Consider the following 18,671-nt stretch of genomic DNA (forward strand, 5'->3'; position numbering starts at 1 on the left):
CTCAATGACATTATCTCATTAAGTAACAACATCTTTCACATTAATTCAGGGTTAAACTCTATGGTAGCAGCTCCTGGGGAACCCAAGCTCTTAGGCTGTCATAACTTTGTGACAATTCACAGCAAAGTGGTGTTTTTCTAAAAAACAACAACAACAACAAAAAAAACCCCTGCACTACCTAAATAAGTATCTGAATGATCTACTTGAGAGTATAAAAATGATTCTTTATGTGTTAGAAGCCCATCCTAATTCAAAGCTTTTTATTGAACTTTTTAAAAACAAGTATTGGAGTAAGGAGTCGGGCAGAGTTTATTATTCTTGCTTTTAAATTAGTAAACATGGTGATCCTTGCGACATGTCAGACTTGACACGGTCCGAACCAAGGAGTGATGGAGACAACCACAAAATGCAAGTTGCCTCCTCAGCCCACGGTCTGAGTGTTGGGAAACAGAGTCAGGCGTCAGGCTTGAAAATTCTACTTGGTGTGTGTGCACACAAATGATACATAATAATTCAGGTGGTCAAATTTATATCTATTTGGAAGAAGTAGAGTTGGGAAGCACTCTTTATCCACACAAGTTTATTAGATGGTTAGTTCTGTGGTTTTTTGGTTAATGTAATTAACTTATTTATATTGGAAGGAGGAAAAAAACCTGTATACCTGATGTGTATTTCCTCTGACTCTTTTTAAAAGTATCCCAGTGGTTTATTTACATTTCTTCACTAAAGTCAAATACGCTATGTAGCATCTCAGTAACTGATATAAATTTGCAAATAACTATAGATATGTGTGAAATAGCCATTTGTGAGACATATAAAGGAAAAATGTAATATTTGAGATTGCGGCCGGAACCTCAACCGTAAAAATAGCCATGGCATTGTTTGGGGCCATAAGACCTAATCCTTTCACTTTTGAAATAAAGAGAAAGGACAGCGTTTTATGTTTGTTGACATAACTTGAACCCTGAAACCCAAATCTTTTTTTTTTTTTTTAAATGCTTAATTTACCATAGTCAGCAAAACACCCAAAGCAGAGTAATGTGTGTTTCCAGAGAACTGGGTGACTTTCCCCTTCTGACCCAGAATATATCCATTTAGTGCTGTATTTATCATACGTAGGTTTCTTGGCAGGAAGGAAAGCTATTCAGCAAAACATAAAAACGCTCTTAGTAGGAAAGCAATTCATTTTGTAGTTAGCAGGGTTTTACAAATACTAAAATATCACATTGAGGGTCTGTTTTAATAAGGTTGATGTATGAGACCTGGGAAGTTTTATAGTGACAACCATAATTTTTTTTTTTTTTTTTGTGAGGTAGTCACATTTCTTTCAGCCACTCAAAAGCACGAATAGATATGTAAATACAGGAAACACCATGTCAAGCATAATTTTGAGTCAAGGTCAGCACTGTTTTATCATTCCAAAATTTGTTCTTTAAAAACATTTCCGTTATTTGAAGACCATTTTACTTCCCGGACAGCCTTGGAGTTTATAATTGAATCAAGGATTCAGAAAATCAAGCCTCTTAATTCATGGACCCTCTCTCTTCTCGTACTCCAAACGCATGTGGCAAGAATGGGGTCTTTGAAGACAGATGAAGCTACTTTGGGATTAAAACACAAATCAAATCCCTGTAAGGACAGATGCGAGTCGTTTTGCAAGTATATAAATATACTTTCTCTAAGAAGAAGACACTTTTTTCTGATGAAGAACTGAGAGCAAACCGAAATGCTCATTTTTTTCCCTAAAACCATGAGTAAGGGAGAAATGGTAGGCCAACACATAAAAAATTCAATCTTGTGACTTTTTCATTTTAAAAATAAATCATTAAAAAAATAAAAAATAGGGATCCCTGGGTGGCGCAGCGATTTGGCGCCTGCCTTTGGCCCAGAGTGCGATCCTGGAGACCCGGGATCGAATCCCACATCGGGCTCCCGGTGCATGGAGCCTGCTTCTCCCTCTGCCTGTGTCTCTGCCTCTCTCTCTCTCTCTCTCTATCATAAATAAATAAAAATTTAAAAAAAAATAAAAATAAAATAAAAAATAAAAAATAAAAATAAATCATTGAGGGACGCCTGGGTTGCTCAGTGGTTGAGCCTCTGCCTTCGGCTCAGGTCATGATCCCAGGGTCCTGGGATCGAGTCCCATATTGGGCTCCCTGCAGGGAGCCTGCTTCTCCCTCTGCCTGTGTCTCTGCCTCTCCCTCTGTGTCTTTCATGAATAACTAAATAAAATATCTTTAAAATAAAAATAAACCATTGAAATTGTGAATCGATTGAAAACAAAAACCAGCCAGTCTGTTACTGATTAGCCAATCCCTTTCACAAGGGAGGTTCACAAAGAACCTCCATCATTGTCCCCAGGGAAGGCGAGATGGTCCTGTCCTGAATGGCTGACTTAACTGGTTTAAGTCCGTTGGTTGCTGATTTTTGGGAAATGTTTTAAGGATAAATAGAAATGATTTGAAAGAAGAACATTTAGTTCTTAATCCTCATTGTTTTTTAATCAACTCTCATAATAACTGTGGTCATAGGCAAATCCCCTTTAGGGCCATTAGCGCAAGTGCCAGGTTTGGGAGGTGAGTGTCCAGTGGGGAGGTAGGGAGGCTCTCTGTAACAGGATTCTCTCCCTTCCTCCGTTGGCATAATATTGGAAAGAAACATTCCATGAATCATGCAGAAAACAGGACTGTGAAAGCCGTTTTAGGGACAAGATTAGTTAGTGGGCCAGAAACATAGTTGGTTCTGAATAAAATGGTAACTCATACGTCTTAACAAATTGGAAGAACTGGCCAGAGGACTGGGGTAAATTACTTGGTCCCAAGTAAAGAGCCGATGGCCTGGATGCTAATTTGGACCGGTGGCTCCCAGGAGACCTTGTCCATTAAATTGCCTGGCTGCGGTTGCCCTGCTGCGTGAGGTGGCACGGTCCACGCTGCCCCTTTGCACAAGATCGTGTTATCTCTGCTCTGATTGAGACCAGTGACAAACACGTAGCATGACACACTTAAAAATAACGAGGGGGTGGTTACGGGCAAGGCACTCACAAGCCTCCCTTTGCTCTTTTAGCTGGCCCTCCCTCTGTGGGGCAGAGCAGAGAAAGTTCGTCAGGCCTGCCCACGGTTCTGTGCTGTTCTCACATGCTTTGTTTCTTCCACACTCTGGGCTTCGGGGCTCCTCCCGGCTGTGATGGAAGAGCCCTCACTGCCCTGGGCTTCTGACCAATCCCGGTGCACTGATTCACTGTTCTCATCCGCACTCTTGGGTCTCTAAAATAGGATCCACTCACTGCTACTCAGAAGGCCCTTTCTGACAGTCATAGTCTCTGGAACATTCTATGGCACTGCCCATCTTTGGATGGGTAAGGGTGTCCAGGTCTTGAGACTCTCTAACTTCCCCTCTCCCCGCACTTAGGTTTGGGAGAACAATAGAAGAGTTCTCCAGTTCAGGCATCAAATCACCAGGGACCTCGGTGGAAAGGTCCCAAAGCTGGAGTTTTCCTAGAGACTCCCGTACCTGCAAAGCAGGGTCCTGTCCAACATGCACGTGACCTCCAGGCCTGCCATCGCGTCCTCTGCAGGGTGTGCCTGGAAGTAGGTGGTGTCCAGGCGCTGGGGTAGCAAGCCCCAGAAATAACCACCCTGTCATGTGGCTACCTGGAGTGGGCCCAGACTTTCCTGCAGGTCACCCGTGGGCCGGAGCCACTGGGTCACCCAGTCATCCCAGATTCAGAAGGTTAGGGACATGTTTCTGGCAATGTGTGAGAGGCCTGGCGGTGCCTGAGGGGCACAGCAGCTCAGCACTGAAGGAGAGAGGGCCTTTGTCGGCCGGTGAGCCCTCCTCAGGTGCAGTGGAGCCCCCGTGGCTCCCACCTGCTCAGCCTCTGAGAGGACGTGGCTCTCGCAGTGACTGTGGTCTGGTCAGGTGTCCCGGCCTGGCCCGTCTCCTCAGGCAGCATGGGAGTGAGGTGGAGGGCAAGGCCCTGGCTCCAGTCTGTTGTGAGCTGCCTCCTGTATAAAGGCTACTGCCCAGGGCCACCAGGTCACCCCCCTCCATGGTCCACCTTTTCCTCCTTCACGGCCCAGTTCCTCCTGCTTAGGCCTGTCTTGGCTTTGGGCCCCAGTCCCCACGTGGGAGACGGTTCAGGGCGCTGCTTGAGAGAAGACACGTGTCTCTGCATGTGGAGAAGGTGTGCGCTGCGAGCTGAGGTCGAAGCCCTGTCCCCGGCAGTGCATACCTCCTGTACACCTGCCCCTCCTTGGCCCCCCCTCCCCGGGCAACCCCGAGAGGACTTCTGACCCTCCCCTTCCCTCTGCGGCAGGTGGAGCTCACGGGCAACAGCATTTATGAGTACATCCATCCTTCCGACCACGACGAGATGACAGCGGTCCTCGCGGCCCACCAGCCTCTTCACCATCACCTGCTCCAAGGTATTTCCTCCAGATGAAAAGAAACCAGAATGAAAACCAGACGAAGCTCTTCGAGGTGACCTGAGGGTCTCGCTTCCCACGCTGCCGAGGGGAAGCGTGACTGGGGCTGCCCAGCTGGGCCTCTCCAGCAAACACACGGCGTGGGGATTTGCTTTGATGCCTCTGGCCTTTGAAGCGACACTATTGATCCTGTTTCTCGTGCCAGAGACCATGACAGGCGCTGGTAGGAGGTAAAATAAAGTGGTCGAAGGGTTCGACCCTAATGCGCCCTTGGGACACAGGTCTAGATCTGGGCTTCTTAACCAGAGGGTCCCCCAGAGAACTCAGGGGGTCTGTGAAACTGCGTGGGGAGAGTTACATCTTTATCTACCAGGTTGACATGTGGCATTCCCTTTGCTTCTAGATTATGGACAGTATGGCTCCTCACTCCCACTGGCACCCGTGGCTTTGCCAACAATGGGAATCCCACCCACTTTCATTTCACTTTACAGTTCTTGCAGATATTTAAACTTAGCTCTCATGCGCATTGCTGCCTCGAAATTTCTGGAGTTACGAGGCCCGCTACTGGATTGTGTTCTTTAATGCGTGGATAAAGCAGCACATTTACAACCACATCACCACTTGTTTTCCTGTTAGGGTTAACTGTTTTCACTATAAGTTGGTTCCACTTGTGATCTCATGTATTTATGTATTTTATCTTCTGCACTTAAATACGTTTTTCCGGGTAAGAATCTGTGGGGCTTGTGCCATGGCACCATGAATCAGTTAAGAAGCCTGGTCTAGACGGAGGCAGGTCCACCTCACTGGCCTATCTCCATGTGGGGGACACGATCTTCCACCTGACAGTACCATTACTACACATGCATGGACTGGGGTCTTCCTGTCGTAAGTGTAGGGCCATAATGTGGTGTGACATTCGGTGGGGGATGTGAAGCACATCGTTACACAGATGAGTCACTCCCTAAGTTATACTTGCAGTCCATGCTAGGAAGACACAGAAGAACTCGTTCTGGGGCCCTGGCTCTGTAAGTCCCTCTGACAGACCAAAGAGACCAACTGGCATGTTGATCAATGGGTCTCTTCTCTGCTGTGAACTCTGGGATCCCAACGTGGCCCCAATTCCCCATAGAACAAAATGCAAAGGAAGAGACACCAAACATGGTAGACTGGGGTAGCCCGCTGGAGAAAAACTGGGGTTCCACTCTTACTGCCTCCTCCTGAGAAGGGCCGTTCTCAGGCTAGAAGGAGAGACTGCAGAAGAGCACACTGTTTTATTTTATTTTATTCTATTTTATTATTTTATTTTATTTTTATTTTTAAAGATTTTATTTATTTATTCATGAGAGACACAGAGAGAGGGAGGCAGAGACACAGGCAGAGGGAGAAGCAGGCTCCATGCAGGGAGCCCGATGTGGGACTCGATCCGGGTCTCCAGGATCATGCCCTGGGCTGAAGGCAGGCAATAAACCGCTGAGCCACCCAGGGATCCCCGAGCACACTGTTTTAAAACCACCCGCGGGAACAGCTCGGTGGTCCCCGTGTTCTTAGCCCCAGACATAGTCACCATGAGTCTCATTCTTCCTTACCAGCGAGAGAGACCTGCTAAGCTAGTTTCTGATGAGATGCAGGCTTCCTTGCAGCTATGGTCCGTTGACTCATTTTTAAAAAAGATTTTATTTGCCTATTTGAGAGAGAGAGTGTGTGTGTGAGGGAGAGAGAGCACAAGCGGAGGGTGGTGCAGAGGGAGAAGCAGACTCCCCGCTGAGCAGGGAGCCCGATGCAAGGCTCGATCCCAGGACCCTGAGAGCATGCATGACCTGAGCCCAAGGCAGACGCTTAACCGACTGAGCCACCCAGGTGTCCTGCTATGGTCTGTAACTCTTAAGTCCTTGTAAACGGTCTGGCCATATCCGTGCACACAGATAAGCTCTGAAGAAGTAATTTCTAGCAAAATGAGGGCTGGGAAGGGGTCTCATTCTTAAACAACTGTGGGGTTGTTTAAAGCTGGAAAAGGCAGCAGGAGTCTTAAGAGAGCTCCTAAGACTCTGTGTTGTTATTGTTCTAGAAAGTTCCACAATGTGTTGGTTACACAGAAATGGGCTTTCTCCCATGAGCTCTGGTTTCACGTTACCCTTCCATGTCATAGCTTTAAATTAAGTGTTTATAAAATCACAGCAAATGAGTCTTGGGAATATCATGAGACCCTTCCAATCCCAGGTCCCGTGGGGTTCATGTCTGAGGTGTAGCAACCACACAAGAGAAGCACAGAGGTCCAGGAGAGGGGGGTTACCCACGGATTCGTTTCACCTGGGTGCATAAGGTCTGAGGTTCACGGGGCCCTGGGACTGCTCCTCAGCTTCTCATCCACAGAGGTGGTTTTCCGCATCTGAACTCGTCCTGCTGTTTCATTCATGGTGTTTGTGTTGTTGGTTTTCTCCAAAACTGGATGGTTAACTACCGGGTGCAGTTGTTTAGACCTGAGCGTCCACACCTCAGTGTGTGGCTGGAAATGATGCAGACAGGCAGCCGGGAAGCTTATGCCTCACAGACTCTGGGGTGGCTACAGAGGAATTCTGGGTAAATGTGACCGCCCCTCCAAGAGTGGGGTGGGGGAGGAGCCTTACAGGCAATTTTTCTCCCCCTGGGTTACTGCTAATGGTAACCTTTCTTTAAAAATTAATTTATTAACTGCCACCAAATAGCTGTTTATTAGGAGTGGAGCGCCCTCACCCTTACCCAGGGGCATGGGCACATCATTCCAGAGAACTGGCATCTGCTCACTGAAGCACAGGGTGTTTCCTTAGGGGACTCGCTTGCATTTGCAATAGGGAGGTCAGAGATTGGTGGGTAAGGCCTTTGGGAAATATTAAATGGGGAGGGTCAGAGCAGTCGAGAAAGGAGGGGTGGTTGGACCGGGGCTATCTATGAGGGCAAAGCTTGGATCTGACCAAGTGAGTGGGTCTCTTGGGTTCTCTTCCCCATTCCATGGTAGTCTCAGGCAGTATCAGTGCCTACGGGCACAGCTGGCAGGAGGTACCCTGGGGCTGTCTCCCTCTGCTGGGGAAAGGGCTGTACCTGTGAACCCTGACTCATTATCCTCTAGCCTGAGGGAAGTCAGATGCTTCTGGGCCTTCCTGGCCAACTCAGACACCCACCCCAGGGCTGGCCAAGGCGATTCTTCTGGTGTCAGGCCTCTCTGTGCCTGCCCCGAGGGGACCACGGGCATGTTGAGCGAGGCCAGGGCCCCTGCACTTACAGTCCTCATATTGGCTCCCGGTTGGTGTCTCATGAGTTCTCTCTATGGCCATGTTCCCGGCTGCCTTCCTCTGGAGCATGTGGAAGCCACGCCAGGACTGGGCCAGTGTCTCCACCCGGCCTAGGTCCCAGCCACAGGCAGAAACTCTCTGGGTCAGGGTCTGGGCATTCTGGGATGAGGCCTCTGGCTGACTGACCTGGTCCTGGGGGTTGCTTGATATTGTGGGTCAGGATCGGGGGAAGCATCATGGGACAGTTGGCCAATCTAACCTCACTCCTGCTTTCAGAGTATGAGATCGAGAGGTCGTTCTTTCTGCGGATGAAGTGCGTCCTGGCAAAAAGAAATGCAGGCCTGACGTGCAGCGGCTACAAGGTAGGAGGAGCCTCGTGTGAGGGGAGGGAGGAAGGAGGCATGGTGGGTCTTCACTGTTTTATATTTTGCTTCCTATCCACGAACATCTGCAGACACCAAGCACAGGGACCCAAACGTTTCACTATGCCTGCTGTAGAACTTTCTAGTGAGGCTGCTCACAGCTGCTCCTGCAGCAGGTATGAGAGCTGGTCTCTTACAAGGATATTGCAAGAAGACTGGATTTCGTCAGACGAGATCAGGAACACATGTGGCCAAGGGTAGAATTTTCCTTTGGTACCTGCCCCGAGAGTTTACCGGGAATCCATATCATGGGGTCCGCAGCGAGCACAGAAATGTTGCTTCTTCCCTCCAATGTTTGGCCAAACCCAGTGATGATGGCTACAATGTGCTCAACTAAGGATAGAACCCATTCTGAAGGCAAAGAGCTTCCAGCAGCAGCATCTCATCTGGTTAATTTATTTTGTTATTTTTTAAAGATTTTATTTACTTATTCATGAGAGACACACAGAGAGACAGGGACACAGGCAGAGGGAGAAGCAGGCTCCCTGCAGGGAGCCCGATGCAGGACTCGATCCCAGGACCTCAGGATCACAACCTGAGCCAAAGGCAAATAAATGCTCAACCACTGAGCCACCCAGGCATCCCCGATCTAGTTAATTAATGGTCATAGCCACCCTCTGAGAGGAGTATTATTGCCCCATTTTATGATTACCGGGGACGCAAGCAGAGAAGGGAGATGACCAGCAGAAGGCCCACAGGCTAAGGGGCAGAGCTCCTCCTGGCTGCACTTCTCTGCTGGACGTGGCCCCCTGCTTGGCTAGCTCCAGGGTCCAGGAGCAGGTCCCCAGAAGGGCCCACAGCAGGGCAGCGTGGTGCCTCAGCGCCAGAGTCAGCCACTCCCAGAAGCAAGGGCAGGTGGGGGGAATCTGTGCTGAGCACCCCCCTTCCCCGCTTCTGCTTCCTCTCTGGAATCTGAAGTTAACCGTTTCTCCCACCTCAGAGGAGAGGGGTCGTGAGCCCATCACTCTGGAGCTGGAGGGGATGGGGGCCTTGTGCAGGAGTATTTGCAGGTTAGGAAAGGAGGGAAGGTGGGGTCAAGAGAGGGGGACAGTTTAGTGCCTCTGTACCTTTGTCCTCTCTAGGATGCTCCTCCTTAACTCCTCCACCCCAGGGGCTGCCCCTCCTTCAGCCTCTCCTCAGCCTCCTCCTTTGAACCCCAGGCTGAACTCTTTCCTTTAAGTTTACCTCAATCTGTTTTTTTGTTTTTTTGTTTGTTTGTTTTTTAGATTTTATTTGTTTGTTTGTTTAGAGAGGTGGGGAGAGGGGCAGAGGGAGAAAGGGAATCTCCAGCAGACTCCCCCTGCGTGTGGAGCCCTACACAGGACTGGATCCCACGACTCTGAGATCACAACTTGAGCCAAAGCCAAGAGCAGGTCCCTCAATTGACTGAGCCACCCCAGGTGCCCTGACCTCACTGTTTTATAGTTTGGGGATACGTTTCTTATTTGCTGACCCAGACTCTATGCCTGTTTTGACCAAGGGTGAGGAACCGTCAGCACTGCCTTGTACCCAACAGACTTGGGTCTTGAATTATTTCTGCCACTTATTAACTGTCTAATCATAAGCAAAATACATCACCCACCTTGTCCTCAGTTTCCTCATCAGTAAGATGGGACAATAGACTGGGCGGATTTTCAGGTCTGTTGCAGCTCTAAACACAATGCGTTCAGGGGTCGTGCCGGAAGGTTTTTGAAAAGAGAACTGGGGATTTTGACTGTGCATCGCTGTTGTCACGTGATGATTGCGACCCTTTGGAGATTTTATTGACACTAACTTATACAAATGCTGCCAATCCTGGGACATTTGGGACACTATACGTTCTCTCCTGCGTGGGTTTTGGCTGCCTCGGGGGTTTCTATACCGCCACTCTGGCTTATTGCTTATTACAAGGGGATAAAATCTTGAGTTATAAATAGAGCCAACAAAACAAAATAAAAATACATGAAAAGGCAGCCTCTTTTGATTCTCCTGGAGGAATTCTTAATTTCCCGGAATGGCATAGCTTGTCAAGTGACATAAACCTCACATTAACAGACGTCAAATCCAGGGGGGCTGGGAGTCGAAGAGCATCATGGAACCAATGGTTACTTTCCCGTGGTGTTTCGCTTGTGCCATTTAATAGTGACTTGGTGGGATGCCCAGGTGGCTCAGTGGTTGAGCGTCTGCCTTTGGCTCAGGGCGTGACCCCGGGGTCCTGGGATCAAGTCCCACATCGGGTTCCCCTCATGGAGCCTGCTTCTCCCTCTGCCTGTGTCTCTGCCTCTCTCTGTGTATCTCTCATGAATAAATAAATTTAAAAAAATAATAGTGACTTGGTGATGAGCTAATTATACATCAATCCATTAGGTGTTAGAGCCTTAACCGGTAGGGTTACTTGAGCAGAGCCAACTGGGTGAGGCAACCCTTACATTGTAGCGTGATCTTGTTTCCTAAGGAAGAAGCCTCGTTCCTTCCGAGCGGTGAATCGGGCATCTGTCAGCTGGTCAGGCCGCAGCTCAGGGGAGGCCGGGCTGGGGATAGTCCAGCCCGCTCGAGAAGGCCAGCAGGCCCAGAGCCAGGGGTCGTGGGTGCCACGGTGGCCCTGGGGCTGCCGGCGGCTCACCCCCGCTCTGCTCTCCCAGGTCATCCACTGCAGCGGCTACCTGAAGATTAGGCAATATATGCTGGACATGTCCCTGTACGACTCGTGCTACCAGATTGTGGGGCTGGTGGCCGTGGGCCAGTCGCTGCCGCCCAGTGCCATCACAGAAATCAAGCTGCACAGTAACATGTTCATGTTCAGGGCCAGCCTCGACCTGAAGCTGATATTCCTGGATTCCAGGTGAGTTGGGCACCTGCTGCTCCTACGGATGGTGGCAACAGGCCTGAAAGCTACACAGTGGAGACAAAACGTGGTGAGGGATAAGTCACAGAATGCGAGTTAGAAAGGGATTCAGTGGACCAGGTAATGAATTGCAAGGATTGCCACTGGCTTTAGGACTCGGGAGTGACCAGCTTCTCCAGGGACTTGCTTTATATTATTTACTTCTATCTTCAACATCTCACTGGAGTGGGAGCTGGTAATACGTGTCGTGGACACGTTAGCCTTTTCTGAAGCCCCACGAGGTCGGGACTCTGTCTTGCATCTCCGTCACGTAGGTGGGACCATGAAAATTTTAAAATCGGAGTAGTGTGGGTTGTGGGGGGACTGTCGACGCAGGCTGGTGGGAGGCCATCGGAGCCACCAGGGCTGAGGCTGCGAGCAGACAGGTGGCCTTCCCCGGGGAAAGCTGGGACCACGAGCTCGGGAGGTGCCCCATCGGGGCCTTGGCTGGGAGGGCACCCCCTGGCCTGGCTGGAGGGGAGGGCGAAGACGCAGCGGCCCCTGAACCGTCTCTCTCAACTGTCCTTTCCCCTCACACTTGAGGATGCCTGCCAGTCAGAGGGAATGAGGCAGGAGCACTGACTGGTTGTGTCGCTAGGCCTGTCGCAGGCCCAAGCCCGCCGCAAAGGGGAGGTGTGTGCTGGAGCAGCCGGGCCTCCCCAGGGCTTCTGGGGCTTCTGCGGGCTTCCTTCTCTCATCTGTTAAAAAAAAAAAAAAAAGTAAACCCTGTCCTGCCCACTCGGCTCCCCACAGGCTGTTAGGGAAGATGAAATTTGATAATAGACATGAAGCATTTGTAAAAGTAAAAAAGCCTGATATACCTCCAAGGTGAGCCACTTGCCTGTTAGCCCCTTGGAGTCCCCAGCTATACGGGAGGAATAAATGTTCAGAGACCCCGAGCTTTCTGGGAAAAAGGAGATCTCATTCTCTCTCTCTCTTTATATATATATAAAATAGAAATATGTAAATATAAATATATATAATTTTGCTAAGATTTATATTTTTCCCCAACATTTTTTATTGTGGTAAAATACACATAAAATTGGTCATTTTAAACCATTATGGGGGAAAAAAAACCTATCTCGTCAAGGGCAAGAGGCATAGACACGAATTAGCCTAGTTCATCGTTAGCACACCTCCGAGCCTCAGAACCACTCGAAGGCAGAGAAATGACAGAGGTTGCTGTTGTAGCCCAGGAACTCCAAGCGAAGAGTACACATAACTCTTTGGGGCAAGGAGACCAGGACCTTTGGGCTGGTCCGACGCTGGCAAGTGCTGTTTGCCTGCAGCAGAGACGGGCACCTGCCAGGAGAGGGGCCCGGCTGGGTGGGCCGCCTGGGGGTGACGGAACTGACAGCCAGGCGGTGGGAAGGCGTTCTTTCTGGATTCAGGAGCCACTTCTAAAAGCTGAACTGAAAGGAATTCCAGCTGCACAAATTCATTATTTTAGACACTTGGGAGGATACGACTGGGGTCTCCCGTGTTATGTCTGTCTCCTAGTTTTCCTTTGACGACTCAAGGAGAATTCGCCTCTGAGGCTCAGTGAATTCTCTAGAAGAGGAAAGAGGGAGATGTCCCCGGAGAAGAGATCTCAGGTCTTCTCACATCGCTCGATGCACATGGCTTTGAAACACGAAGGACAAACCGAGGGCTTTGCAGAAGAGGGCATCCGAGGTTAGCTTACAGGCCAGACTGTGTCTGGAGGGAGCCCCAGGCAGGGCCTTTCGAGAACACCAGCTTTCCTCCACTTCTGGGTGAGGGTCGTACCCAGGGCTGCACCCCTGAGGTGAGTAGGAAAGAAAGACAGCGATCTTGAGAAGAGCCCCGGCTCTGCAGAAGTCCCCTGTGTTCTATCAGCTAAGTGCCAGAGGCTTCTAGCAAAGCGTCAGAACTCCAGTCATCTAGGAGATGCTTCGAATGAGCTGGAGAATTCTTCACTCTCGCTCTGGTCTCTGGTCTGCTGCAGCTCCTTCTTTGATAGGCCTCTGGGCTGGGGGACAGGGGGGCTGACCCGGGACCCAGAGGTCGGCGGAATGGCCCGGCGGGGTGGGAGATGTCGGCTCCCACATCCAAACCCCAGAAGCCACAGTGAGGGGTTGGCTTGAAGCCCAGCAGCCGTAGAGTCACAGGGGCCTGGGGGGTGGCCGCTTGGCCCCCCACCCCGTGTAATCCCAGACACAACTGAACTCAGCATAACCTGAAATTTGGTTCATCGGGGTTTTGTGGTATTTCACTTTGAAACTGTAGCTGGTGCTTTTGCTAAGGATGGGTGAACCCAGCCATGTTTGGGGTTTGGCAAATCCCTCTGACAGGTCTTCAGACACTGGAGGTTTGGAAAAAACCAGGAGGGCTTGCTGCCAGACCCTTCTCTTTCCCTTTAATTTTTAAAACCAGCGTGTACTTTGATGAGAAACTTAATACATGTGTTTCTGATTCATTTACACGTTCGGGGCCGTTGTTCTGTAACTCTACTTCCAAAGGGTCTGGGAAGCCTCTTTCATCCCCACACCGTAGAGATGCCTGGTTTTCTTTGGGGGGGAGAAGCCAGATCTCAGCTTTCCTGCCACACAGTTAGACTCTAATGGGGTCTGAAGTTCTAGGTGGCCTTTAGACAAGTCCCCCGAGCCCTGAGAGGCTGTGGCAAGTTCCCTCTCCACCTACCTCCAGCCTCATCTCCTTCCCGCCCCGGAGGAACACCATGGAAATGTGTACACCAAATAGTGAGCGATTCCAGGGAAATATGAAGCTCTCGGAGATTTATGACCCGAAGCCGGCACAGAACTCAACAGAAAGGGGAGCGGGTTACGGAATGAAATGAGGTCAAGTTTCCCCGTTTAATTTACAGCCAACATTTCGAAATCAAGCCAACAGGACCCCCAGTCCCGGCCGTCCTCAGACCCTAGCTCTGCTCCCCGCTCCAGGACTGACTTCTCACCAGGGCCTCCCTTCCTTTGCAATACCTTCTTGTCCTCTTTCAACTGTTCTTGAATATCTGTCACCAAGACGTTTCGGCCACCTCCTCCAAGGGCACCGCTCCCCACTCAGTTGCCCAAGGCCTTGGGATATGACACCATTGCCACATGCCATTTTCAACTCTGAATGGAGTGATCCAAACGCCAGTGATGATGTGGTCTTGGACCTTGAGAGCCACTTTTCTTCAAAGAGCTGACGTGGGAATTCAACATTCCTGGGACTTGATGAGAACAGAGAGGTGGTAATGGCAGGAAAGCACCGGGAACATGCTGCCCTTTCGCCATCAGATGTACCTTGTTTTCGGGTGTTGATATACTATCTTCTGGGGCCTGCACAAGAGTCCCCCAATGATGTGAGGCTTGCATGTCTCCAGCTAGTCTGTGAATGCCACCGTCCAACCAGAGCATCCTGAGACCACTGTGCCGTTCAGCCGTGTCCTGTGTGGGGCGTACTGGCCCGCACACACAGTAGCTGGGATGTGGACACCACCCAGGTGGCCAAAAAAAAAAAAAAAAAAAGTGATATCTCCATAGAATAGACTATTACCCAAACATAAAAATGAATGACATCCTGTCACACGCTACAACATGGGCCAATCTTGAAAACATGATGCCAGGTGAAAGAAGCCAGACACAAAAGGATATAGACCAAATCATTTCACTCCTACGAGATATCTAGAATAGAAAGATTCATAGAGATAGAAGCTGGGGTTGGGGGGGGGGCATGGGGAGCTCTGGAGATGGAATTGGGCTGGTCACACAACATTGTGGATGTAGTCATTGCCACTAAATGCAGACTTAAAAATGGTTAAAATGGCAAAAGTTTCTGTTATGCACATTTTACCACAATAATAAAAAAAAATGGTTCCCACTGGACTGTCACCCAAAAGCCCCCTGGAGAGTGGTTCTTTCTCCCAATAGCAGTATCAAAGTGCACTCGTAAGCGCCCCCACATAAGCTTCACCCAGAAAAAGGAAAGCATTTTAAGCCATCCCAAAGGCTCTTCTCACCAGTCGTTTCAGAACATTCCCGCTCATGAATAGTGCTACATCCTGTACTGGGCTAGAGTTCAAAGACTCTCTTCTTGTAAAAAAGATCATTCTCCCTTTCCAAAACCAACATCACCCCCCACCCTGAGCCTTTTAGCACTTGATTAGTTGGCAAAACCAATATTAGTTTAAATGAAAGGCGATCTGCAGAGCAGTGTAACACACCGAGCCACTGTCCGCCCCCAGGGTGACCGAGCTGACCGGGTATGAGCCGCAGGACCTGATCGAGAAGACCCTCTACCATCACGTGCACGGCTGCGATGTGTTCCACCTCCGCTACGCGCACCACCTCCGTGAGTACCCCTCACCTGCTCACCTGCGCTGGGCTGTGGTACGCCTGGAGCGGGAGAGCGGCCTTGCTTGGTGCAATAGTCGCCCATTGTGCACACACGAATTTTAAAGCACACTCCATCCACCCCTGACTAAAGCACAGTCAGTTCGCACACATCCAACCTCACCTTCCAGTGGAACCCTGGCAGGTGTGGGATGGTGCACAAATTGCTGGATTCGAGATGGTGGATTTAGAACCTAAACTTCTTTGTGACGTCTGCACGCCGGTTGCAAGTAAGGGCGATCAGCAAAAGAAGCAACAGGTTCAGAGCCCTTGCTACTGTCAGACACTGATTTAAGTGATTAAATACGTTGCCAACCCAGTGAGGGAGGTTCTCGTGTTCATATCCTCCTTTTACCACAGAGGAGGAGCTGAGGTTCAGAGAGGTGAAGCCAGTTCAGAGAAGTTGGCAGAGCCTGGAGCTGAACCCGGCGGCAGCCGGCCTCTGACCACTGTCCACCACCTGGTTGGCAAGCTCAGGGAAGACCACAGTTCCCCGGATGGGAGAAGTCAGCATGGAAAGAATGAATAATCAGTATTCGATTTGCTAATGCAGACAGTTTGGTGACCATCTGGATGGGGTTGGGGCTGGGGGTTGGGTCTAGCCACTGAAATGTTTGAAGAAGTGACACTTTTCTTCTAGAATCCAACTTGAGGCAGCAAATAATTGGCATGAAGGGGAGCACCTCATCCTCTCACGGTCCAGCCCTCCATGCCAATGGCCGGGTCAGGGGTGCTGATTAATGGGGTGCAGATGCCTGGTGGAGCAGCCCAGACTGCATGTCCCCCATTCTTGCTTTGCTTTATGTTGACTAAGGGGGGCGTTAGAAGACAAGTTGCTGGTTTGGAGCTGAGGGTGGGCAGCAGGGTCCAAGGACTGCTCACTCTGTGGTCACCTTGTCGGCCTGGCCGGTCAGTGTCGACTGGGACCCAGTGGACCTGGCAGTTACTAGGGTGTCACTGGGCAGACAGACAGCTTTTCTCTGCTCCCTTTTGATTCACAACAGCGAGGAAAGGGCGCTGTGCACGGACAGACTCGGAGTTGTGAGCAGCCTTTATATTTTTGGTGTTTAAATAACTGAATTTTGATACAAACGTCCCTGTGGTTCTTGAAAGCAGCTTGGTCAGGAAGCAACTGCCCACTGTTTGGACGGGATCTGTAGGTCGGCCTCGCTCATACGGTAGCTGGAAAACAGGGCAGGAAGTGTTGATTACAGAATTAGTTATTGGGGAGACTTGCCGGGCAGCTGGTAAGCGGGGACTGTGTGCTCTGGAGTAACGAGAGCGGTCGGGAGATGAAGAGGCGTCTGCTCTGAGGCTGGGGAGCAGCACCATCACCACAGAACTGTCCAGAAAGGAGGACAGGCATGAGGGCCCACACCTCCACACCCCTGGGAGGGCCCTGGGAGAGACATTCCCTCCCGGTGGAGAAGGCAGGTGGCTGCTCTGAAAGCCTCCGCCCTGCGGGTCCCCAGTCCCTTCCATGGAGGCCAGAGCCCATCTGGAGCCCTGATATCCAGCAAGGGAGTTGAAGGCAAACCCCCAAATTACCTGAGTTGCTCCTCCAAGTGGGGCTGCATGAGGGGGACATGAGGCCTCCAAGCAAATGAAAACTTTAGGAATTAAAAGGCTTCGTTTTATTTTTATTTTTTTTAATATCTTTTTTTTATTGGTGTTCAATTTACCAACATACAGAATAACCCCCAGTGCCCGTCACCCAATCACTCCCACCCCCCGCCCTCCTCCCCTTCTACCACCCCTAGTTCGTTTCCCAGAGTTAGCAGTCTTTACGTTCTGTCTCCCTTTCTGATATTTCCCACACATTTCTTCTCCCTTCCCTTATATTCCCTTTCACTATTATTTATATTCCCCACATGAATGAGAACATATAATGTTTGTCCTTCTCCGACTGACTTACTTCACTCAGCATAATACCCTCCAGTTCCATCCACGTTGAAGCAAATGGTGGGTATTTGTCATTTCTAATGGCTGAGGAATATTCCATTGTATACATAGACCACATCTTCTTTATCCATCATCTTTCAATGGACACCGAGGCTCCTTCCACAGTTTGGCTATTATGGCCATTGCTGCTATAAACATCGGGGTGCAGGTGTCCCGGCGTTTCATTGCATCTGTATCTTTGGGGTAAATCCCCAGCAGTGCAATTGCTGGGTCATAGGGCAGGTCTATTTTTAACTCTTTGAGGAATCTCCACACAGTTTTCCAGAGTGGCTGCCCCAGTTCACATTCCCACCAACAGTGTAAGAGGGTTCCCTTTTCTCCGCATCCTCTCCAACATTTGTGGTTTCCTGCCTTGTTAATTTAAAGGCTTCGTTTTAAATCCCATTTCTTATCTCCTGCACTATCTGGCTGACAGAGGGGAGCAGGGATTTTTTTTTTCCCCAGGAGAAGTAAATACACTTTGTGTTTTGGAAATGTAAAGAAGGCCACAGGGATGACCAGTGCGAGGCTCCTGTGTCCCCGACACAGACCGGATGCTTTTCAGGTATCCATGCTGGCCTTTTACCCATATCCCGGATGAGCAGCTGAGCTGCAGGGAGCAGAGACCTGTAGGGGGGCAGGGGCCGACGCAGACAGGACAAGAGTCCAGACCTGTTTGGCTCCCAAGCCTTGAGCGGTTTCTACCACAAGATGGCTCTTAGACGGGGAGACGTGGCCTGTCTTTGCTCCATCAGGAGCTCCAATCTTCCCAAGCTCTCCTGGCTTCTTTTTTTTTAAGATTTTATTTATGTATTTATTCATGAGAGACACACAGAGAGAGGAAGAGACACAGGCAGAGGGAGAAGCAGGCTCCATGCAGGGAGCCCGAGGTGGGACTCGATCCCGGGACTCCAGGGTCATGCCCTGAGCCCTGAGCTGAAGGCAGCCACCCAGGTGCTTGCCTGGCTTTTGAAGGGACTTTATTTGAGAGATTTTCTGCCATTTGCATGATAAATTCACCTTACCTCCCTTGGAATTTGGTATTTCTAGACCTTTCGATTCCCCAAGGGAACCCTGAAAGGGAAGGAATACACGGGCTTCCAGGAGACACCCAAAAAAGAGCATTTAGAAACCAGAGAGAGAGCATGGTTTTGCTTTGTTTATCCAAATGGGCTAGAATTGGTAAATCAAAGACAATTTAAAAAAGCAATATGACACTGATTGCTACTGTGCAGTGGCCTTCACGACGGTGGAGAAACCACCACAGGGACAGGAGGCAGAGGGCATATCCCCACCCGGCTGCGGGGGGATGGGGAATGGCCTTGGGATCCCCCATGAGCCTGCTCCAGACCCCTCTCTGCCAGCTTTTCCAGATATAAACCAGAGCAGTGTTGGCG

The 18,671-nt window shown here is 50.0% G+C and overlaps 1 protein-coding gene across 1 annotated transcript in view; it reads left to right on the top strand.

The window, feature by feature from the left end:
• Window positions 1-18,671, top strand: part of SIM2 (SIM bHLH transcription factor 2) — a 54,827-nt gene that overhangs the window by 16,357 nt on the left and 19,799 nt on the right. The window contains exons 4-7 of the mRNA XM_072806928.1: window positions 4,319-4,427; window positions 7,970-8,055; window positions 10,737-10,936; window positions 15,186-15,292. Of these exons, the coding sequence (XP_072663029.1) occupies window positions 4,319-4,427; window positions 7,970-8,055; window positions 10,737-10,936; window positions 15,186-15,292 (502 nt within the window). The remainder of the gene's footprint in view (window positions 1-4,318; window positions 4,428-7,969; window positions 8,056-10,736; window positions 10,937-15,185; window positions 15,293-18,671) is intronic.

This window comes from Canis lupus, chromosome 30, assembly GCF_048164855.1.
Source record: "Canis lupus baileyi chromosome 30, mCanLup2.hap1, whole genome shotgun sequence".
Taxonomy (NCBI): Eukaryota; Metazoa; Chordata; class Mammalia; order Carnivora; family Canidae; genus Canis; species Canis lupus.